The sequence below is a fragment of the Mustela nivalis genome (assembly GCF_964662115.1).
Source record: "Mustela nivalis genome assembly, chromosome: 6".
NCBI lineage: Eukaryota > Metazoa > Chordata > Mammalia > Carnivora > Mustelidae > Mustela > Mustela nivalis.
Window position 1 is genome coordinate 41,557,562 of NC_139025.1, and position 24,342 is coordinate 41,581,903.

The 24,342-nt window shown below is 39.4% G+C and overlaps 2 protein-coding genes across 13 annotated transcripts in view; one reads left to right on the top strand and one right to left on the bottom strand.

Annotated features, from left to right (window-relative positions):
- TIMM9 (translocase of inner mitochondrial membrane 9) overlaps positions 1 to 24,342 on the top strand; it is a 906,959-nt gene that overhangs the window by 6,811 nt on the left and 875,806 nt on the right. For 5 of the 9 annotated variants that reach the window (XR_014312885.1, XR_014312886.1, XR_014312887.1 and 2 more), the window contains 3 exons: positions 7,365 to 7,429; positions 7,806 to 7,901; positions 9,062 to 9,471. Coding sequence is in view for 4 of the 9 variants with exons in the window: in XM_082735117.1 (XP_082591243.1) it covers positions 7,391 to 7,429; positions 7,806 to 7,901; positions 9,062 to 9,196 (270 nt within the window). In the remaining 5 variants the exon portion in view is untranslated. Of the gene's footprint in view, positions 1 to 7,364; positions 7,430 to 7,805; positions 7,902 to 9,061; positions 9,474 to 24,342 lie in introns of those variants that run through there. The other 4 variants (XM_082735117.1, XM_082735118.1, XM_082735120.1 and 1 more) reach the window with 1 other exon arrangement.
- On the bottom strand, positions 2,265 to 17,242 carry TOMM20L (translocase of outer mitochondrial membrane 20 like). 4 transcript variants are annotated; one of them, XR_014312884.1, is made up of 6 exons: positions 16,856 to 17,242; positions 16,683 to 16,726; positions 15,661 to 15,742; positions 10,665 to 10,807; positions 4,749 to 5,011; positions 2,265 to 3,945 (listed from the first exon to the last, which is right to left on the bottom strand). XR_014312884.1 is itself a non-coding variant. In XM_082735114.1 (5 exons), the coding sequence occupies exons 1-5, from the start codon at positions 17,082 to 17,084 to the stop codon at positions 3,934 to 3,936; spliced, it is 510 nt and encodes a 169-aa protein (XP_082591240.1). In that variant the 5' UTR covers positions 17,085 to 17,242; the 3' UTR covers positions 2,265 to 3,933. The 4 variants fall into 4 exon arrangements, 3 of the variants coding, with proteins under 3 accessions (XP_082591240.1, XP_082591239.1, XP_082591238.1); XM_082735114.1 differs by lacking the exon at positions 4,749 to 5,011; XM_082735113.1 differs by lacking the exon at positions 2,265 to 3,945 and having other exon boundaries at positions 3,954 to 5,011.

A 24,342-nucleotide genomic window follows, 5' to 3' on the forward strand; every position in this document is an offset into this window, starting at 1 on the left:
TTCTTTTTCACAATTATGTCATTTTTTTTTTTTAAAGATTTTATTTTTTTATTTGACAGAGAGAGATTACAAGTAGGCAGAGAGGCAGGCAGAGAGAGAGAGGAGGAAGCAGGCTCCCTGTGGAGCAGAGAGCCTGATGCGGGACTCGATCCCAGGACCCTGAGATCATGACCTGAGCCGAAAACAGTGGCTTAACCCACTGAGCCACCCAGGCACCCCAACACAATTATGTCATTTTATTTTGTCAATTTTATTTTCTTTCATAACTGTTATGAAAGTGCTTTATTGCACTGGGTAGAACTTCAGCAGTATATTAAGAGTGGTAAGAGCAGATACCCTGCCTTCCTCACAGTCTTAGGGGAAAATATTTAGTCTTTCATCATTAATTATAGTATTTTGTAGATGCTGATTATTAAGTTGAAGTTCTCGTTTCTTTATTTTAGAGAGTTCTTATCATGAATGGGTGTTGAATTTGTCAAATGCTCTTTCTGGATCAATTGATGGGATCTCATTTTTCTCCAAATGCTGAACCAGTCTTGCAGCTCTGGAGTAAACTCCACTTATTTAATGTGTATAATTATTTTTATATATTGCTTAATTACATTTGCTATTATTTTGTCAAGGATTTTTATGTTCATTTTATGAGGATATTTTTCATTAATTTTCTTTTGTGTACTGTGGTTTTGATATTTAGATAATAATAAACTCATGAATAAGTTGTTAGATTTCTATATATGGAGTTGTTTGTTGTGCTATTATCCTTTTGATGTCTGCAGAGTCTATGGTAATATATCCTGTTTCATTCCTTATAATGATAATGTGATTTATTTTTTTATTACTCTTCCTAGAGGTTTGTCTGTTAAAATCTTTTCAAAGAACCAGCTCATTTTATTGACTTGTACTTGTTTTCATTTTCTTTTTTTTTTATGATTTTTTTTTTAAAGATTTTATTTATTTGACAGACGGAGATCACAAGTAGGCAGAGAGGCAGGCAGAGAGAGGAGGAAGCAGGCTCCCTGCTGAGCAGAGAGCCCAATGCGGGGCTCGATCCCAGGACCCTGGGATCATGACCTGAGCCGAAGACAGAGGCTTTACCCCACTGAGCCACCCAGGCGCCCCTAGTTCTGTTGATTCTTGAAAGAGGAAAGTTGAAGTCCCCAACTATATCCTTCTCTTTTTCCTTTAAGTTTTACTTTGTATTTTGCCACTCTCTTGTTTGGTGCATACACATTTAGGATTGCTTTGTTTTCTTGGCAGATTAATCCTTAAAGTCCCTTTCTGTCTTGTAATTTCCTTTGCTCTGATGTCTGTTTTGTTTGATATTAATATACCCACTATTTTCTTTTGTTTGCATGACAGATTTTTTTTTCTATCCTTTTATTTTCAACCTGTATCATTATATTTGAAGTAAATTTCTTAGAGACAGCATATAGTTGACAATGTTTTTTAATCCATTCTACCAGTCTCTTTTAAATGATTATTGAGACCACTTATATTTAGTGTAATTGTTTGCTAGGGCTTAAATTATTTTAAAGATTTTTATATATTTATGAGAGAGAGCAAGCGCACATGAGCACATGAGCTGGGGGAGAAGGAGAGGGAGAAGCAGGCACCCCGCTGAGCAGGGAGTCCAGTGTGGGGCTTGATCCCAGGACCCCAGGATCATGACCTGAGCTGAAGGCAGGCACTCAACTGACGGAGCCACTCAGGGACCCCAGGGTTTTTTGCTATTTTCTTAATTTTCTGTTCTCCTTTTCTCTTTTTCTTGCCTTTCTGTGGATTACATGAATATATGTTGACATTTCATTTTGATTTATCTATATAGTATTTTTGAGTATGTCTCCTTATATATCCTTTTTAATGATTGCTCTAGGTACTACATGATATTTACATACCTGATTACAGTCTAATGGTGTCAGCACCAGTTTCAGTGATACACCTACCTCCCTTTGCCTTTACCATATTTATTAATACACATTTAAATTGACATTAGACAGTTTTATAATTTTTTTTTAAATATTTTATTTATTTATTTGACAGAGAGAAATCACAAGTAGATGGAGAGGCAGGCAGAGAGAGAGAGAGGGAAGCAGGCTCTCTGCTGAGGAGAGAGCCCGATGCGGGACTCGATCCCGGGACTCTGAGATCATGACCTGAGCCGAAGGCAGCGGCTTAACCCACTGAGCCACCCAGGCGCCCCCAGTTTTATAATTTTTGCTTCAACTGTCAAACAGTTTAGGACACTTAAGAAGAAAAGTGTATTGTACTTATTCATATTTTTTATTACTCTGTTTTTCCTCCTTCTTGATGTTCTAAGTCTCCTATTATCGTTTCCTTTCTGTTTAGAACTTAATTCTTCTTTAAGGATAGATCAGGTGACAACAAATTCTAGTTTCCTCCCTTTGAAAATGTCTTGATTTCCCCTTCATTCCTGAAGTGTATTTTTTCTAGATACAGGCACTGGGTTGACTAATGTCATCCTAATTGTTTTCCCCTATAGGTAAGATGTCACTTTTTCACTTGCTACCCTTTTTTGTCTTTAGTTTTTTAGATGCTTGGCTGTGCTATATGTTGATAGATTCCTTTGTGTTCATGCTCTTTGGCATTCATTCAGCTTCTCTTGGATCTATATAAATTTATTTTTGCCAAATTTGGGAAGTTTTTAGCCATTTCTTCTAGTACTTTTACATCCCTGCTCTTTGTTCCTCTTCTTCCAGGACTCTGTTGAAACAACTGTTTGATCTTTTATTACATTCATATAGGTTCCTGGTACTCTGTTCATTTCTTTTTTTCATTATAGTTTGCTGTTATTCAGATTGGTTAATTATGTTTTCTATCCTCTGATTTGCTGACTGCTTCCTCTGTCCTTCATTCTGGTGTTGATTACATCTGTTCAGTTTGTTCTGGTTATTTTTCACTTAAGATTTCCATTTGGTTCTTGTAATATCTTGTTTGTTTCAGGGATATTCATAACTGCTCATTGCAGTATTTTTTTTTATAATAACCATTTTAAAATCATTGTCAGATAATTCCGAATCCATCATCTCAGTATTGGATATATAGAGAGAGTCTATTTTTCATTCAGTTTGAGATTTTCTTATCTTGTGGTATGATGACCAATTTTTTTTTGTAACTTAGACATTTTGCATACTGTATTTTGAGGTTCTAGATCTTGGTAAACCTTCTTCTCTAGCCGGCTCCTTTTGCCACTGCTCCATTAGCAGAAGTGGCGGTGGGCGGGGGGGTGGGGCATGCTGCCTCATTACTACTAGATGTAGGAAAGAAGGGCAGGGGCCCTGACTCTGTCACTTAAGGTGTATGGAGGTGGTGTGCTCCTCGGTACTGCTGAGCAAGAGTAGGAGTTATGGCTGTCCAGCAGGCCTCCACTGGTATCACCCTGGCTCGGAGTGACTGGTACTGCTCCCCACATGATCTCCACTGACACTGGAAGAGGGTACAATGAGCTAATTACCATGGGACAGTAATGCAAGCCTTGAATCTCAAAGAGGCCTCCTTTGATACAGCCCAGAGGGGAGAGAGAAGGGTACCTCGTTACTGCCATTGAGGTACAAGTCCAGGTTCCTCATGTTGTTTCCACTGACACTTGTTGGGGATGGGGTAGTCGTCATTAAAGCCCAGTAAGGATGAAAGTCCTTGCTTCCTAGTCTCCCTTCTGTGAAGTCTGGGGGACTTAGTGCCTCATTACAGCTTAGTGAGGGTGGAAATGTAGGCTCCTTAGTTGGCTTTTAGTGATGTGGTGGATGGGGGATGCAGGCCACAGTGTTTTTGTTTGCCTGGAGTATACAGTTATTGTTTAAAAGTTTTCTATTTTACAGGCTTCCCCTTTCCTGGCCCTTTGGCTAGAGAGTGCCAGCTTTGGAGAGATGGGGGGTTTTGACTGTGCCCATTGGCATTTGCAGATTGCTGGCTTCTTCAGCTCCAACTCTGTGATACAGGAGACAAAAATGAGAGAAAGTAAAATTCCCACTGTTTTGTTTCTCAGGTCCCAAAGGCCCTGGCCAATATACTTTCTTTTCTCGACCTTTTAGAGTCTTGTGTTTGTTTTATATGTCATGTCCAGGGTTTTTAGTTGTACTTAGTTTGAAGAATAGGGAAAAACACATCCCTTGCTCCATCCTTCCAGAAGCACAAGTCCTAAACTGCATTGTATAATATAGACTCTTCTGTGTCTTTGACTGGTTGGTGGTGTTTTTTTTTTTTTTTTAAGATTGTATTTATTTATTTGACAGAGATCACAAGTAAGCAGAGAGGCAGGCAGAGAGAGCAGGGGAAGTGGGCTGCTTGCCAAGCAGAGGGCCTGATGCAAGGCTCAATACGAGGACCCTGGGATCATGACCTGAGCCAAAGGCAGAGGCTTTAACCCACTGAGCCACCCAGGCGCCCCTGGTTGGTGGTATTTTTTTTTCTATTTATTTATTTTTATTTTTTTAATTTATTTTTTATTTATTTTCAGCATAACAGTTATTCATTGTTTTTGTACCACACCCAGTGCTCCATGCAATCTGTGCCCTCTCTAATACCCACCACCTGGTTCCCCCAACCTCCCACCCCCCCACCACTTAAAACCCCTCAGATTGTTTTTCAGAGTCCATAGTCTCTTATGGTTCACCTCCCCTTCCAATTTCCCCCAACTCCCTTCTCCTAACTCCCCATGTCCACCATGCTATTCGTTATGCTCCACAAATAAGTGAAACCATATGATAATTGACTCTCTCTGCTTGACTTACCACTCAGCATAATCTCCTCCAATCCCGTCCATGTTGCTACAAAAGTTGGGTAGTCATCCTTTCTGATGGAGGCATAATACTCCATAGTGTATATGGACCACATCTTCCTTATCCATTCGTCCGTTGAAGGGCATCTTGGTTCTTTCCAAAGTTTGGCAACCGTGACCATTGCTACTATAAACATTGGGGTACAGATGGCTCTTCTTTTCACTACATCTGTATCTTTGAGGTAAATACCCAGTACTGCAATATTAAGGGGGGTTCTATAAAAGAGGAAAAATCCTAAGAATAACATTGAACAGAAATAATAGAGACAATCTACAGAAAGAAAGACTTCAAAGATAACACGATGTCAATAAAAATGTATCTATCAATAATCACTCTCAATGTGAATGGCCTAAATGCGCCCATAAAACGGCACAGAGTTGCCGATTAGATAAAACAACAGGACCCATCCATATGTTGTCCACAAGAGACCCATTTTGAACCTAAAGATACACCCAGACTGAAAGTGAAGGGATGGAGAAGCATCTTTCATGCCAATGGGCCTCAAAAAAAGGCTGGGGTAGCGATTCTCATATCAGATAAATCAGATTTTAAACTAAAGACTGTACTCAGAGATATAGAATGACACTGCATAATCCTTAAAGGGACTATCCACCAAGATGATCTAACAATTGTAAATATCTATGCCCCCAATATGGGAGCAGCCAATTACATAAGAAAACTGTTAATCAAGATAAAGAGTCATATTGATATGAATACATTAATAGTAGGAGATCTTAACACCCCTCTCTCAGAAATAGATCATCAAAGCAGAAAATCAAGAAAGAAACAAGAGCATTGAATGACACATTGGACCAGATGGACCTCATAGATAGATACAGAACATTCCACCCTAAAACAACAGAATACTCATTCTTCTCAAGTGCATTTGGAACCTTCTCAAGAATAGACCACATACTGGGTCACAAATCAGAACTCAACCGATACCAAAAGACTGAGATTATTCCCTGCATATTCTCAGATCACAATGCTTTGAAACTGGAGCTCAATCACAAGGAAAAGTTCAGAAGGAACTCAAACACCTAGAAGCTAAAGACCACCTTGCTTAAGAATGTTTGGATCAACCACAAGATCAAAGAAGAACTGAAACAATTCATGGAAACCAATGAGAATGAAGACACTTCGGTCCAAAACCTATGGGATACAGGAAAGGCAGTCCTAGCTATGAAACACATAGCCATCCAAGCCTCCCTCAAAAAAACTGAAAAATCCAGAACACAGCAGCTGTCTCTACACCTTAAAAAACTGGAGAATCAACAACAAATCAAACCAACTCCACACATAAGAAGGGAAATAATCAAGATCAGAGCTGAGATCGATGAGGTAGAAACCAGAGATACAGTAAAACATATCAATGAAACTAGAAGCTGGTTTTTTGAAAGAATCAATAAGATCGATAAACCAATGGCCACACTAATTCAAAAGAAAAGAGAGAAGGCCCAAATTAATAAAATTATGAATGAAAAGGAAGAGATCACAATGAACACCAAGGAAGTAGAAACAATCATCAGAAGTTATTATCAACAGTTATATGCCAATAAGCTTAGCAACCTAGATGAAATGGATGCATTCCTGGAAAACTATAAACTCCCAAAATTGAACCAGGAAGAAATCGACAACCTGAATGGTTGGTGGTATTTTATAACAGCACAGCAATACTTGAAAAATTATGACCTGTTGGTATTTTTCAGGTATTTTATATGGTAAAAACATAGGCAGTTGACCCTTAAACAATAGTACAGGTTTGAGCTACACTGGTCCACTTATATTCAGATGTTTTGATAGTACTTTACTATTAATGTCTTTTCCCTTTTTTTTTTGTTTTGTTTTGTTTTGTTTTGTTTTGTTTGAGAGAAAGTACATGTGTTGGAGTGAGCTAGGGAGGGGTAGAGGGAGAGAGAATCTTGAGCAGACTCCCTGCTGAGCATGGAGCTCCATGTAGGGCCTGATCCCATAATGCCATGAGATCATGAGATCATGATCTGAGCCAGAATCACAAGTCTGAGCTTAATGGACTGAGCCATGCAGGTGTTCCATGTGGGTGATGTTTTTTAACAATTAATAGAAACTTTGTATTTATGTAGAGATAGTTAAAGAATCATTATTATCAGAGGTCAAAGTTATATTAGCAACCAGTGGAATAGTTAAGATTAAGTACTTGCAGGAAGACACCAGAGATCTCTTGGTTTCCTTTAAAACTCTACTAGGAACGAGGCTTTAACAAGTAACCTTGCAAGGTAACAAAGCAAGCTGTTTTAAAACTGGAGATTTGGATAGCAGGGGCTTTTGGGTCCCATAGCCAGCATTAAAAAATCTAATTCTGTAAATGGTAGGGTTCTTCATTGCCATTAAGGACCTGGGGGATTGTGGAGGGAGGGGGATATAATTACATACTCCACTAGAAACTTATAAAATGAGGACAATAATTTCAGGTAAACTTTGTTTCAGTTCTTTTTCATAAACTGTTCTTGTTTTAATTACCTAACTCTTTAGCTAGCCTAAAAATATTTGTTCACAGACTGACAAACTTTTTCTTAATCTTTAAATCAGGTGACTAATAAACATACCTTTAGAATATGGCTGCACAAATACCAGAATCTGATCAGATAAAACAGGTAAGGTATTATAACTAAGAAAAAAGAATTTTGCAAAAAAATTAAGGCATAACTGGGTGCAACCATGTTAGGTAGTGATCTTAGAAAATAACTTCGTGTTTCATTTCTAGAAATGGATTTTAAATGATATGAAACATTTTTCAAATAATTTGACAGATATCCAGGAACAAATAAATATTTAACTAGAAAACTGGACTATCTTTTGGTAGATCATACCATACATGTCTATTTATGCCCATTTAAGTTAGTGAAAGTAACTGTTGATTTCAAGTATTATAGGGTATTTTCCTCAGTTTAATTACATCAGTAATTAAAGTTTCAAAACATGTTTGTTTTAAAAAACTGAATATTGAATAATATTCTGATTTATTTGTAGTTTAAGGAGTTTCTTGGAACCTACAATAAACTTACAGAAACCTGCTTTTTGGATTGCGTTAAAGACTTCACAACTAGAGAAGTGAAACCCGAAGAGGTATGAAAAATGTCCCCAGGCCACTAAAAATTCTCTAAGCTTGTCATAGAAAATAGAAATGGGATGCCTCTAACCATTTCCCTTGTTCCTAGTTACTACAGGAATTTGGGTTGCTTCATATGTTCTATTGCTCAGAGGAACTGAAGCAGTTTGGGACCCATGGCATTGAATTTAATGATCCCAAATTTAATATGATAGCCTGCCAGATATATATACACACACTGTAGCATGGCAGATTTTTTTTTTAAATTTTTTAAAAGCTTTTATTTATTTTTCTTAGAAGAAGCAGAGGGAGAAGGAGAAGCAAACTCCCTACTGAACAGGAAGCCCAGTGTAGGGCTCAATCCCAGGACCCCGGGATCATGACCTGAGCAGACACTTAATGGACTGAGCCACCCAGGCGCCTCCCCACCTTTTTTTTTAATTTTTTTTTTTAAATAAGATGCCTAGGGCTTGCTGAGTTACTGTTCCATAGCAGAGATTCTTACTAATTAGCTTTCAGTCAAGATGGCCTGGCTAGAAAATATTGATAGGGCTCTTCTGTCTGACCCTGACAACTCTGGCTAATTTTGGAAAAAGCAGAGCTTGAATATGGTGTCTTATATTGCATAGGTGGACTCCGCAAACTCAATCCTATGAGAAATCTTAATTTTTAATATCCTCATCAAAACATTTATATTGGCTAAAAGTGACATAAACTTCCTCCAGTGTCAGATGTTGATCACCATTCATGCCAAGAACATATAACCAGCAGTCAACAAGTCCTTGTTAAATAAGTTACAAAGCTTAAAATATTCTTGTTTAAGTGTAATTCTCGTTAGAAAGAAATGTGGAAATTTAAGAATGTGCAGAGTGGAGTTTCTCATTTAAAAGGAACAGACTTACTCCTGGGCCTACGTTTTAACAATCAGATGAGGGATGGAAAAAGCAGGGACATACCATTGTTTTTAGTGCTTACAAACTGATAGACATTTAGTATATATTAATTCTTGTAAATGGATAAAACTAACAATTGAAAGTTATGATCACTTGCTACTCATTCATACCATTTAGTTCTTACATATTCAAAGAAAAGTACCCCATGGTTGTTCATTTAGAATACGTGCACTTTTTAAAAATTAACATTTCTGTGTTGCCTCTTGGATCTTCTCTATTTCTAGACCACCTGTTCAGAACACTGCTTACAGAAATATTTAAAAATGACACAGAGAATATCCATGAGATTTCAGGAGTATCATATTCAGCAGAATGAAGCCCTGGCAGCCAAAGCAGGACTTCTTGGCCAACCACGATAGAGAAGTCCTGATGGATGGACTTTTGATGAAAGACTGGCAGCAGCGGTTGCGATGGAAGTGAGGATTCATCTTGATAGAATCCCAGGAAAGCAGCACCCTATTAAACTGTCAGTCATGACTTTGGCAAATGGAAACAACTGGAGAAACAAAATTGTTGTTTACCGAGAATAATCAAAATAGAAGGTCTTATTGTTCAATGAAAATAATAAGATGCAACATTTGTTGAGGCCTTAAGATTCAGCAGCTTGGTAATTTCATTAGAAAAATAAACCATTGTTTCTTCAATTGTGACTTTTAATTTTAAAGCAAAATATGTGTTCAATCATGTATGAGATAGAAACAATTTTTTATTACTAAAAGTAAAATAAATGGAAATATCACTGAACAGTTGTTTATACTATATATATAGTACCATAGTATTCTGACTGGACTGTGGGTACGTTGAAATGTTTTTCAATCACGATCATCCTCCAAGTATTCCTGTTCATTCATGTCTGCCTCAAATTGCTGGTAAATACATAAAATCGTTACTTGCTAATCATTTCAACACACGATCATTTCTTGCCTCCCTTATTGTGTCAGGGTGGGCATTATACATTCGTATCCTAGCCATATTTTGCATATGTGTACGGGAAACATCCCATCTGAGACTACCTTGGGAATGTGTAAGAGTTGACTAATATGCTGTAGTGGAGACTGTTTCGTGTTTTGTTCAAAAGCTGAGTCCAACATGAATGATTCTGAGTCCAGCATTATACAGTGTATTCTCGGGCATGACATGTGATCAGTGCAATAAAAAGTGAATCGAAGTTAAAGTAGTGTCTTAGGGCAAAATGAATCCTAAAACAAATCCAAGCATCTGCAGGAAATTCTAGTTGATGAATAAATATACCAAGAAATTGGGTAAAGGTTAAGTAGACTAATACCCACTAGTAAATTGGCTTATGAGGGGATTTCATTTGGTACCAATCTAAAGTTGCACTTAAGAGAACACCAATTTAAATTAGCCTATATGTTTCCATTACCAAAGTGATTTTTATGTTTTGTCATATTTGAAGCCAAAAGTATTATTCTGCTTTGATAAATTAATGGTTTTCTGAATTACATCTTACTTTTAAGCTATTGCATCATTTAACTAACATACCATTTAACTTACAGGCCTCTGTTGCAATTGCAGCCAGTAATCATTAGGTCTTTAAAGGTACAAAGACAAAATACTAACAGTGCTACCTTTAAAGTTGAAATGTTGAAACATGTATAAGACTCAAAATACACAATCCACTGTAGTTAAAGGAACATGAAAAAATAAGCTTGTTTTATCATAAGGCAAGAAAAGCAACCAAAAATTCAGAAATTTTACTCATTTAATGCTCCCATCCATACACAAACTTTGCTATTTTTATGTAATCAAGCCTAATATGGTTATTTACTGTGTCCCTTTAGGAAAGACAATTAAGTATGTGCTCACCTGGCAAATAAGGGGAATTTTGTGCAACAGCATCTCAAATACTTGAGGAGGAAGTGTGTGTTTGAAAACCTTCAGAAGTTCCTGTGGTTGTCCACACACTAAAAGGGCAGTGCTGAGATGTTCAACCCCCAGCTGACACTCTCCTGAAACAGATGGATAAGGTTTAAAGCAAAGTGTTAACGTTCTTTCAAATAAACATTCCACAGATTACCAAGAAAGCACCAAATGTTAAAATGGGGGAGAGGGGAAGTGTCAAACTACAGATTACTTATCATAAAAAGAGTAAAGATTATAAATGGGGAAAATGTTGGGCTGCCTATTAGATTCACTGTGATCAAGCTGCAAGATGAATAATGTTGTGATCCAAATTACCATTAAAAAGTGCACTCTTGATTTAGAAATGTTTGTGTTCTACAATGTGTGTTTGCAAGACCAGGGGTATTGAGTGTTTTTTAATGGTTGTCTTCTGTTACTGATAGGAGATAGGTTACATTTTTTTTTTTAAGCTTTTATTTTTATTTATTTATTTATTTATTTATTTGACAAGTAGGCAGAGCAGGGGTGAGGGGGAAGCAGTTCCCTGATGAGCAGACAGCTGGATGCAGGGCTCAATCCCAAGACCCTGGGATCATGACCTGAGCCGAAGGCAGTGGATTTAACCCACTGAGCCAACCAGGCGCCCCAGAGATAGGATACCTTTAACTCTACCTGTGTGACTGATGAAATATGAAGGAAACACCTGATGTTCTTGCTAAATGAGACTTTTTAAAAAACAGATTGTATTATCAAAAAGTTTGAAACAGGGTTTGGTGTGACACAAATTACATAGCTAGGGGAAGACAGACTTATGAACTTTGATTTCTAAGTAGTTTTAAGATGAGTTTTAGGATGATTGGCTATAAAAATGAAAATTTATATAGTATGGAAATTAATCATAGAATTTCTGTCTAAATAATAACATGGAATCACTTAGTCTTACTGCTTCATTCCAGGAAACTGACGCAAAGATCAGTGACATGATTTAAATTTTCAGAACTAATTAATGCCAATTAATAATTGAACCTAATTTCTGAACCTTGAGACCACAGTATGCTTCCACTCTTCAGGTGTTACATAATTTCCCATTTATTGGTTGAAATACGTGGTCATCTGAAGGGAAAAGTGCATGATGGATGGAAAATACTGCTTCCCAAAATTTGTATTAAGTTTAAACTTAATAACCATCAGAAGGACATTTCTTAGATGAAATACTATGCTAGTGTTTTACTAATAGGTTTATTTTATTAAAAATTTCTTTATTTTAGAGAGATACTGCAAGCCAGGGGGTAGAGGGCAGAGGGAAAGAGAGAATTTCAAGCAGACTCCCTGCTGAGCACAGAGCATGAGGCAGGGTTCCAGTTCACTATCCTGAGATCATGACCTGAGCTGAAAGCAGGAGTCAGACACAACTGACTGAGTCACCCAGGTGGCCCTCAGGTGGCCCTAAAAGGTTTATTTTAAATTAGTGAAATTACAGCTTTATGGAGATGACACATTAGATCAAAATACTATTAAAGAAAGATAAAGATGGTGCCTCCTGTCACGGTGCCTAGGTGGCTCAGTTGGTTAAGCATCTGCCTTTTGCCCAGGTCATGATCTCATCACCTTGGCACTGAGCCTCGCATCAGGGTCCTTGCTCAGTGGGGGGTCTGCTTCATCTTCTGACCCTCCCCACTGCTCATGCCCTACCATTCTCTCTCTCTCAAATAAATAAAAAAATATAGTGCCTCCTCTCAAGTTGATAGAGCTAATGTAAAAAAAAAAACAATAATCAATTTGATCAAGTAAGTCCACCAACCAATAAATTCAATCAAATCAGCTAATTAGAAATTTCAACCAAAATTATTGGCTTTAAGGTCCTATGGAGACATAATCACAATTGAGATGGCTATAGGACTATACTACTTGACAGCAAAGTAATGAAAATTAGGGGTATGGCAGAGAGGAGTGGAGAAAATTGAAAGGATTACAGAAAACTAGGTGAAAATTTATTGCATTAGAACACTTGTTCTCAAACAGTGTATTGTAATAACCAAGAGAGTTTTAAAAACTACTGACTCCTGGGTTCCACCCCAGAGATTCTGATTTAATTGTTTTGGGGTTTGGTGGGGATTTAAATAAGCAAGCAAGATGAGAACTCCATTAGAAATAAAATACGGATATAAATAACCCTTAAAGAGCTAATAATGTCAATTTAGGGTTTTACAGAAATAATGTTATCACCCTTAAGAGGTAAAAAAATTTTAATTTTCTTTAGAGATTTTTATTTATTTGAGAACACAAGCAGGGCGGAAGAGTAGAGGGAGAGGAGAAGAAGACCCCCCCTCCCGAAGCATGGAGCCGGATTCAGGGCTCAATCCCAGGACCCTGGGATCATGACCTGAGCCGAAGACAGAGGCTTAACCAAATGAGCCACCCAGGTACTCCAGAGGTAATTTTAAAAACCATGTCTGCTTTAATCATCTCAATATTTATAGCATTTTCACCTCTAAGTCTAACTGAACTATTACATGAAAGCTTTTAAACATAAAGAATATATAATGTAATAATTATTTATAATTCCTACTTTTTCTCTCCATATTGATACTATCCCAATTCAAAAAATGTTAAAGCCAAAAGGGTTTATCTATTTTAATTGCCCGTAAGTCCAAGCAGTATCCACATTTAGGAATTAATCCAGATTAATTAGGAATTAATTCTGTGAGGCCTCCAGTTTTTTTTTTTCTTCCAAGATTTTATTGACTGATAGAATGTGCAAGCACAAGCAAGAGGAGAGAGAGAATGTGAAGCAGACTCCATGTTCAGTGAAGAGCTCTACTCCCTGGTGGAGCTCAGGACGCTGACATCATGACCTGAGGGGAAACCAAGAGTCAGACCTCAACCAGTGAGCTACCTAGGCACCCCATGAGGCATCTAGTTTATATAATTGGGGGGGCACTTTTAAGATTTTATTTTTCTTAAGTAATCTCTGTCCCCAGTGTGGGCTCACACTTATAACCCCATGATCAAGAGTCACATGCTCTACTGACTGAACCAGCCAGACTCCTGGGGGGCCCTTTTCAAGGAAAAAGAATATAAAATTATGAATACAAAATTGCTAGGGCTCTTCCCAGAACCTTCAAAGAAGCTTGTGCAAATGAAATTCCTTCAAGTTTTGGGGTTTTTTTTGAAAGATTTTATTTATTATTTATTTGACAGACAGAGATCACAAGCAGGCAGAGAGGCAGGAAGAGAGAGAGGGGGAAGCAGGCTCCCCGCTGAGCAGAGAGCCTGATGCAGGGCTTGATCCCAGGACCTTGGGATCATGACCTGAGCCCAAGACAGAGGCTTAACCCACTGAGCCACCCAGGCACCCCAAAGGTCCTTCAAGTTTATACTTTACTACCTTGTATAAAATCATTCCTGTTTATATCATTATTAAGTCATTTCTAACTAATCTTGTCATTTTTAAGATATTTTAGCCCATTTATAAAACTACCCAGAAGAAAAGATGAGTATTAAATAAAATACTAAAACTTCAAATTAAAACGATTAATGTGCAATGACTACTCGTTTCTCAAAACCTTTATCATGGCATTAAGCCACTGATTCAAAGTAAAAATCTTGGGTATTGCTATGAATTGTCCAGGATCTTGACTTTGTTTTTCATAAATTCTGGAGGATGCTGCCTCTTAAATGCAGGGTGAAAAAATCTTTTTTTAAAAAAGATTTAAGGGACGCCTGGGTGGCTCAGTTGGTTAAGCAACTGCCTTCGGCTCAGGTCATGATCCCAGCGTCCTGGGATCGAGTCCCCACATCGGGCTCCTTGCTCAGCAGGGAGCCTGCTTCTCCCTCTGCCTCTGCCTGCCATTCTGTCTGCCTGTGCTTGCTCTCTCCCCCTCTCTCTCTCTCTCTGATAAATAAATAAAAAAAAATAATAATTAAAAAAAATAAATAAAAAAGATAAAAGAGCAAGAACAGCTACAGGCACTTCGATGAGAGGAAATCTGCAACACTTGAAAAAAGATACATAAACAGGTATCATGCTTACTTAACTAGCAACATGATTCATCCCTTACAAAAGAAGTCCGAAAACAAATTATTTTCCTTTCCAGGTTTAGCACCAGAACAAAGACATGATTATTACATACAGCATTTATAAGATATTTGTATTATGTATTATTTATATTTATAAGTTTATTATTTATATTATTTATTATTATGTTATTTACACCATCATTTTACCTAATGATATTGTGAAGCCTTCTCAAAACTATGTGGAATTAGGTGGGGATAAATTATAATTCAAAATACAGTTTATGGCCATTAAGTCCAAGGTAGCTCCAAGGTAACTCCTTCATTACTACATCAGACACAGTACAAGAATGGTTATTTATAATGATTTCATCATCAAAAATAAGTAATTATTGTGTTAAGAATACTCTAAGAATGCAGGAAAATTTTTATAAAACAGTTCAATTTTTTTTAAGTTTTAATTCATAAAACATTTAGTCACTTGGAAAAGTCATTTACTTAGGAATTTTACCTGAAAATAAATGAAGTGTTACTGCATTTGGCTTTGCTTCTTCATGTGCCCATTCCCAAGAAACCTGGATGCTATGTATATAATATGGTGAGATGAAAAGTATGATCAAGTGAAAAATTCTCTTTAAAGCAAGTTGGTTAACACATCTAGGTTTGTTTGTTTCTTCCTTTGAGAGAGAGAGAGTCGGGGATGAGTAGGGGCAGAGGGAGAGAGAGAATTTTAAGCAGGCTCCACACTCAGCTCGGAGCCAGACATGGGGCTCAATGTCACAACACTGAGATCATACCTGAGCCGAAATCAAGAGTCAGGAGGCTTAACTGACTGAGCCTCCCAGGTACTCCCAAGTTTTTTGACATACTAATACCAATCAAATATTTTTTCAACATATATTATCATAAGTAACTGCTTACAAAAAAGTATTTACATTCTCACCTCTGGATAACCAAAGTTGTCCCATTCGTATCTCTTGCAGAAAAATTTCTTGCAATTTTTCATTCTTTGCCAGATCCCACAACTAAATGAGTAACAAAATATTTAACAATGAATAATGCATGTAAGGTATAAGATTGCTGATCAAAATTATTTAATTTTTATTTAAAAAGCACATCCTGCTTCCCTCTCTCTCTCTGCCTGCCTCTCCATCTACTTGTGATTTCTCTCTGTCAAATAAATAAATAAAATCTTTAAAAAAAAAAAAAAAAGCACATCTTGAACCTAATCTCCAAATCCAGGGTATGATAAACACAGTTGTTCTTTCTAATATTTAAAAGAACTTCTTAACATGGAATTATAATTTCAGGCAATTAAAAAAAAATCCACGGCATATTGAAATTAAGTTGAGATGCTCGTAATAGCTCTCATCTGTATTTTACCCAAGTTCCTAAGTACACACGGCAGAAATCCCTGTGTAATTAACTACAACACACCTAGTTTTGTAGGTTGCAAAATTGTTTTCTTGCCTAGGGTATTAACAGTGTTTGCTGATTTGGCAGAGAGCATGGTGAGGGGTTGGCAGGGCAGTTGGTGGTGTTCAGAAGCATGCTGTAGTTTGCTTCAACCTAGTTCAGCAAGGTGACCAGAGTCACAGGATGGTGTCATCATTGGTACCATGCCCAGGGCTGGTCTTTAAAGGTAGGTAGGGTGGACAATCCTTGACCCAAAATTTCAACTCCCTGGCCCATCACTTCAGGTTCGGTCTGTTACAGTTGGAGGGTTTTTGTGTTTTGTATTTGCTGTCCCCAAGAATTCTCTTTTTAAAATGGGATGAGCCTTTTCCTAACTCCAACTGGTTCTTCCTTTCCTTCCTTTTGCAAGCGCACGATAAAAACCACACGTAGGCCGAAGGTAGCGGGGCGCGGGTGCGCAGAGAGGCGGTGGGAAATGCCTGCGCCGAGACCCCGAGACCCAGCGGGGGGTCGCTCACTATAACGCCCCATCTCGCCTAAGCACCTCACCTGGGCGCCCGGTCCCTCAGCCTTCCGCTGCTGGGCTCTTCTTTCTGCAAACACAACGTGGCACCCGCGGCTCGGGACCCATCCCGACGCCCGCGCGCGCCCCGCAGAGCCCTCCGCCCGAGGGCCCGCCCTCCGCCCACCCGGCCCGCCGCTGCCGCCGCGGTCTCACTCACTGTCCCGCAGGCGGCGCCTGATCGCGGGGTCGCCACGCCGCTTCCGGTCGAAGTAAACACAGTAGCCCAGGAAGGCGACGGCGCCGCAGGCCGCCAAAGCCGCCAGGAGGCCGAGGACGGTGCGGACGCTGGGCATCCGGCCGCGGACGTCTAGGGGCCGAGCGTTGGGCGCGGGCCGGCGAGCGCGGGGCGCCGGCCGGCCGGCAGGGGGCGTCGGCGCGGCGCCCATGCGGGCCTCGGGGCTTCCCGTGCGCCCGGCCGCAGGCGTGCGGAGCCGCGCGTCGACGCCCTATCCCGCGGCCCGCCGAGCGAGGAGGAAACCGACGGTCCGAGAGGGCGTGTGGACGAGGTCTCAGGGCCACCGAGTCGCAGAGCTCTGTTCGAACCAGGTCGGTCGCACTCCAAATTCTGAACCTTTACCCAAACGCGCTCCTCTCCCTGTGCCCACGACGCCCATCCGGACAAATCCCAGGGTCAGGAACCTGGTTAGCGGCACTGGGTCCTTTGTGAGCCCGTTCCCTCTCCTGCCAACCGAAGTTGACTCATCACTTCACTTGGGTCTTCTCCTAGCTCGCAGCTCTGCCCACAGAGCACCTGAACACTGCTAGCCCGTGCCCCCGACCTGGTCTGCTGTGTCGCCTGAGTAGAACCCACTCACCCGAAGTCCCCAACCACCGTAGCTCAAGAGCGGGAGGAAAGAATTTGGAAGCGATAAATATTAGCCCCGGGGCGGGGGGAATGAGTATTTGTTGGCTTGGCGCTGACAGCCAAAGGTCCCAGAGTACAATCAATTCTGAGAGACCCATGATGCTTACTAGGCTGGCTGCGTTTCTTTCTAATATTTGCTTTATTCAGACATAGCAGGAAGAATGGAGGTATGACTGACCTCAAATACAGAGTTTTGATTTTTTTTTTTAAGATTTTATTTATTTAATTGGGGCGCCTGCGTGGCTCAGTGGGTTAAAGCCTCTGCTTTCGTCACAGGTCATGATCCCAGGGTCCTGGAATTGAGCCCCGCATCGGGCTCTCTGCTCAGCAGGGAGCCTGCTTCCCCCTCTCTCTCTGCCTACTCCTGATCTCTGTCTAATAAATAGATTTTATTTATTTAATTGGCAGGGCGAGAGAGGAAACACAAGCAGGGGAGTGGGAAAGGAAGTAGCAGGCTTCCCGCCCAGCAGGGAACTCCATGCGGGGCTGGATCCCAGGACCCCAGCATCATGACCCCAGCGGAAGGCAGATGCTTAATGACTGAGCCACGGAGGCGCCCTGAGTTTTGATTTTTCTGCTGAGCCATAGAGAAGCTAGGTAAGGACCTAAAGAACTAAATAATTTCTTTTATTAGTCTACTCAACTGGTCTTTACAATTTACTGATATCATTCGTGTGTGCTAACAAGGTGCTCAGTGCTTGATTTCTGTTGGGGCCTAAAGCAGCTCCAGGCCCTCACAATTTAGGAGTTAACAGGTATAAGTTACATATTGTTTTCTTGAGTACTATATGTTCCTTCCTCAGTCTTCTATTTGGGAACTTGGTCTAGTGTCAAAACCCAATTGTAATCATGAGCAAAAGAGAGGACAGCTTCAGCACATCCAGTGTCACTGTGATCTGGGAGTGGTTTTTGGTTCAGAATCTTAGTAATGGGCTTAGCCCAGCTCCAAATGATCTTTTTCTAGGCTGGTTGCTCTTATCTTCTGATAAAACCACTCTACCAGGCCCCCTTCCCATCCTCAACTTCTCTAAACTCATAGTTAATCGCTGAGGTACATGGAAAGGGTTGGGGCCAGGGCAACTGTGGGAACTAGCTGGGTGTTCAAGTACAGAGTAAATAGCAACCTATAAAGGTAGGAGAATTATTACAGCAGTTAGAAATAAACAGATTACTACAGTTGAAATTGTCACAGAGACCATGTGGGGAAATAATTGAAAAAATTTCAAGCAAATTTCTATGGTTAAGATAGATTTTTTAAAAATATAGGCACCATTCTTGCTAATTGGGGGATCAGAATTCCTATAATGCTTTGGTCATTTTCCACACTGAGATTGCATTAATGATTGTTCCAGAATCATGGTCCTATGCTGGATGTTAGCTCTCTCTTCCAGACAGCTTTATTGAGGTATAATTGATATACAATAAGTTGCATATATAAAATGCACCTGTTGATACATTTTGACATGTATACCTCTATAAAACCATCGCCAAAATCAAGATAGTAACAATATTCACCATCCCAAAAGTTTCTTCGGGTCATATGGTATGAGTATGTTTAATTTTTCCAAAATGATTATACATTTTGCATTCCCACCAACAGTATATGAGACTTCCAATTATGTCATATAGTCACCCACGCATGTTTGGTTGGTGGCCTTAATTTTAGCATTCTAGTGGGCCTGTAATAGATTTTCATTGTAGTTTTACTTTGCATTTCCCTAATGTCTAATGACATCCAACACCTTTTTTAAAAATACTTTTTTAGAGGGACGCCTGGGTGGCTCAGTCGGTTAAGCCACTGCTTTTGGCTTAACTGAAGGTCATGATCCCAGGATCCTGGGATTGAGTCCTGCATTGGGTTCCTTGCTTGGCAGGGAGCCTGCTTCTCTCTCCGCCTCTGCCTGCCACTCTGCCTGCTGTGTTCTCTCTCTCTCTGACAAATACAAGAATAAAATCTTAAAAATATATATATACATATAATATATATATATATGTGTATATATATATATATATTTTAGAGAGGTTTTAGATTTGCAGCAAAATGGAGTGGAAAGTACAAAGTGTTCCCATGTATTCCCTGATCCAAAACCAGCACACCCTACTCTAGCATCAATATCCCACACCAAAGTGCCACGTTTGTTGGAATTGATGAATCTACATTCACACATCATTGTCATGCAAAGTTTATAGTTTACAGGAGGGCATAGCTTAATGTTGAAATGCATAATGTTTTGACAAATGTATAATATCCATCATTATAGTAACATGCAGAATAGTTACACTGCCTTAAAAATCCTGTGTTCTACCTATCCATTCTCTGCCCCTTCCCTCCCCAACCAGTGACAACCACTGATCTTTTTACTGTCTCTGTAGTTTACCAATTCCAGAATGTTATATATTTGGAATCATACAATATACAGCCTTTGACAGATTGATTTCTGTCACTTAGTAATATGCATTTAAAATTCCTTCGTGTCTTTTCGTGGCTTCATAGCTGATTTCTAAAAGTGGCCCCACAGAGCTTCCTAGTGATGCCGGCATGTTTCTTGGACTTCCCAGCTTCCAGAAATGTGAGAAATAAATGTTTGTTTATAAGCCACCGAATCTTTGGTGTTTTTGTAAGAGCAGCCTGAATGTCTCAAACAGTTCTTTATCAGATACGTCTTCTATAAATATTTCCTAGTATGTGGCTTGTCTCCTCAGTCTGTTGATGTACACTGTTTACATCTGTTTATTGGCCATTCATATATCTTCTTTGATGAAGTCTATGTTCGAATCTGTAGTCTATTTCTTTTCATTGCAATTTTTAAATTGTTGAGTTTGAGAGTTCTTTATATGCTCTGGATACAAGTACTTTCTCTGATAAATGTTTTGCAAATATTTTCTCCCCAGGCTGTTTCTTATCTTTATTCTTTTAATATTATCTTTTAAAGAGCCAAAGTTTTTCATTTTGGTGAGGTATAATTTATCAACTTGTTCCTTTATGGGTTGTGCTTTTGATACTGTATCTAAGTTGCAGGGTCACCTGCGTGGCTCAGTCAGTTAAGTGTCTGCTTTCAGTTCAGGTCATTATCGCCCTCAACGCATAAGGACGACAAGAAGCCCCAGTTCAGATGTATGTTCTCTCCCTTTATTTCCGCAAATCTACACACTTATATACGCCTACATGACCAGTCAGTGAGCAGGGTACAGGAGGGAGCGAATCAGGCTGTGCACCTAAAGGAACAACTTCGCTAGCAACCAATGCTGTTTACCTCCTCTTTGGGCGTTCCGCTTAGTCTCACGAGGCAATCCTAACCTGGCAACTAGCCAGGCGCCATCTTTTAATGGCGGAGGCCGCCCTGGCCAGGGGCCTGCCTTGGACAGGTCATGATTCCAGGGTCCTGGGACTGAGCCCCACGTTGGGCCCCCTGCCTTTGCAAGGAGTCTGCTTTGCCCTCACCCTTTGCCCCTCCCCATGCTTGTGCTTGCTCTCTGTCTCTCAAATAAGTAAAATCTTAAAAAAAAAAAACTTTGCCTAACACCCAATTAGGCATAATGTGACAAACATCTCCTATTTTTTTAAATTAAGATTTTATTTATTTGACAGTGAGAGAGACAGCCAGAGAGAGAACACAAGCAGGGGAGTGGTAGAGGGAGAATCAGGCTCCCTAGTGAGCAGGGAACCTGAATCAGGGCTCCATCTCAGGACCCTGGGATCATGACCCAAGCCGAAGGCAGATAGATACTCAACGACTGAGCCACCCAGGCACCCCCTCCTATCTTCTTTTAAAAGTTTATGGTTTTAGGTTTTGTGATCATTTTTAATTTTTGTATATGGTGTAAGGTATGGTTCCAAGTTCTTTTTTGTTGTTTTGCTAATGGTTGTCCAGTTGTTCCAGCATCATTTCTTTATGTCTATCCTTTTTTCCATTATAATTGTCTTTGTGCCTTTATCAAAAACCAACTATCCACATATGTGTGGGCTTATTTCTGGACTCTGTTCTGTTTTATTGATCTATTTGTACAAAATGCTGTTTTTATTGCTGTTAACTTCATAATAATTCTTGAAACTAATAATTCTTTTTTATTTTTTAAAGATTTTATTTATTTATTTGTCAGAGAGCGAGCAAGAGTGAGCACAGGCAGACAGAGTGGAAGGCAGAGTCAGAGGGAGAAGCAGGCTCCCTGCGGAGCAAGGAGCCCGATGTGGGACTCGATCCCAGGACGCTGGGATCATGACCTGAGCCGAAGGCAGCTGCCCAACCAACTGAGCCACCCAGGCGTCCTGAAACTAATAATTCTTGAAACTCCAATTTTTTTCTTATTCAGAACAAATTTGTTTGTTTGGACTATTCTGGGTCCTTTGTCTTTCCTATGAATTTTATAATTAATTTCTCAATTTCCACCAATTATGATTGCATGAAATTTGAGGAGCAAAGAAAATCTTAACAATATTTTTATGATGCATGAACAAGATGTATCTCTTTATTTGCTAGACTGACTGTATTTGGTCTTGGCAATATTTTGTAAGTTTTCAGTGTTGGAGGTCTTTCCCATCCTTTGCCATATTTATCCCAACATATTTCATATTTTTGATGCAATTTTAAATGGCACTTTAAAAATATCTCATTATGTATTGTTAGTACATAGAAATAGAGCTGATTTTTGTATGATCTTGAATCCTGCATTTCCTGCATTCTTTTTTTTTTTAAAGATTTTATTTATTTATTTGACAGAGAGAGATCACAAGTAGATGGAGAGGCAGGCAGAGAGAGAGAAGAGGAAGCAGGCTCCCTGCTGAGCAGAGAGCCTGATGCGGGACTCGATCCCAGGACCCTGAGATCATGACCTGAGCTGAAGGCAGCGGCTTAACCCACTGAGCCACCCAGGCGCCCCTCCTGCATTCTTTTTTTAAGATTTTATTTTTAAGTAATCTCTATACCCGATATGGAACTTGAACTTACAACCCTGAGATCTAGAGTTGCCTCTCAACAGACTGAGCCTGCTAGGTGAGGTGTCCTTGAATCCTGCGTTCTTGGTAAACTCTCCAGTTGAGATATCCATGATCTTTTGCTTTTTATTTTCTTTTGCCTGAATGTCCAGCTAGAACCTTCAATACAATGTTGAATAGAAGCAGTAAGAGTGGATATCCCTGTCTTATTCTTACTCTTAGGGAATTCAGTCTTTCCTCATTAAGTATGGTGCTAACTGGAGGTTCTTCCTGCATCAGTGGAGGAAATTTCCTTCTGTTGCTGAGTTTTTTTCAAGAATGCATGTTGAATTTTGTCCGATGCCTTTTCTTTTTCAGTGTGTTAATATGGTGAATTACATTAATTTTTGAGTATTCAACCAACCCTGCTTTCCTGGGATAAACCCCACTTGACCCATGTGTGTTTTCCTTTAATATGTTGTTGGATTTCAGTTGCTTGATTCAGATGTTCATGAATGATACTGGTTTGGTGTCAGAGCCCTACTGGCTTCATTGCGTGGGTAGAAAGATTACCATCTCAATTTTAGGAGGAGTTTAAGTAGAATTAGTATTACTTCTTCCTTAAACATTTAGTAGTAGTATGTCTTTCCTTAGAAGTGAAGGTAGCTGGACCTGGAGTTTTCTTTGGGGGAAGGTTTATAACTTCCAATTCCATTTCTTTAATAGATACAGGGGTATTCGAGTTATATTTTTCTTTAGTGAGCTTTGTTTCTGTGTCTTTTAGTGCATTTTCCCATTTCATCTAAGTTGTTGAATTCAATGGAACAAAGATGTTGGTGATATTCCCTTTTTATTCCTTTAATAGCATATAATCTGTAGTAATATTACTTCTCTCATTCCTGATACTGGTAATTTGTGTCTTTTCTGTTAATCAGTCTTGCTAGCGGCTTGTCAATTTTATTGGATCTTCTGAAAGAACTAGATGGTTCTTTATTTTTTTAAGATTTTATTTATTTATTCGGGGGGCGGGGAGAGCAAGCACAGGCAGACAGAATGGCTGGCAGAGGCAGAGGGAGAAGCAGGCTCCCTGCCAAGCAAGGAGCCCGATGTGGGACTTAATCCCAGGACGTTGGGATCATGACCTGAGCCGAAGGCAGCTGCTTAACCAACTGAGCCACCCAGGCGTCCCTGGTTTATTTTTGAAGACCCTTACTGTCAGATTGAATCCATTGTGCTGAAATCCTGCTCCACTAGGGCAGTACATATACTGAAAACACTCTATTGGTATTTGTTGAATGAACCAATTAATGAGAAAAAAAGAACCATTGAATTCTGCATATAAAGTCATTTTAATATTACCACTCTTTTAGATACCAGCCATTTCCTTATCTCTTATTTATGTCAGTACTTTAGTACTGATAACAGTGGCTAGATTAAATGCTTGGGGATATGACCCAAGTGAAGGCTAATAAAGGGAGGTGAGGTGTAGGCATTGAGGAGGGAAGGGAATCTTGAGACAATAAGGAAAATAAATAGAGGCTGAAGACAGAGTCCGTCAAAGGAAGTGTAATAAAACCATAAGTCAGCAATCTTGGGATACTAAACCAGCAACTTGGGAGAAAAAGTATAAATTCTGACAATAAGAAATGAAGGTCAGATAAAATGTAATCCAAGAGTGATTACCTAAAGTCATTACAGTAAAAATTCAACTTAATAGCATCAGTGTTTCAAAAGGGTATTTGAAAAATACTCAGATGTTAGAGGAAAAAGGGTACCTAGATCGACTTAGGTAAATTATGAAAAAGTGTTTCTGTTTATATTCCCCACTTAAAAAATATTACATTGGGCTTATTATATCTACATTAGC

Coding starts and splice junctions, on each gene's coding strand:
- TOMM20L (XM_082735112.1), bottom strand. CDS start 17,084: ATGGGCGCCGCGCCGACGCCCCCTGCCGGCCGGCCGGCGCCCCGCGCT. Junction 16,727..16,855: donor CAGGCGCCGCCTGCGGGACA/GTGAGTGAGACC, acceptor TTGTGTTTGCAG/AAAGAAGAGCCCAGCAGCGG. Junction 9,704..10,664: donor AAATTCCCCTTATTTGCCAG/GTGAGCACATAC, acceptor TGTATTTACCAG/CAATTTGAGGCAGACATGAA.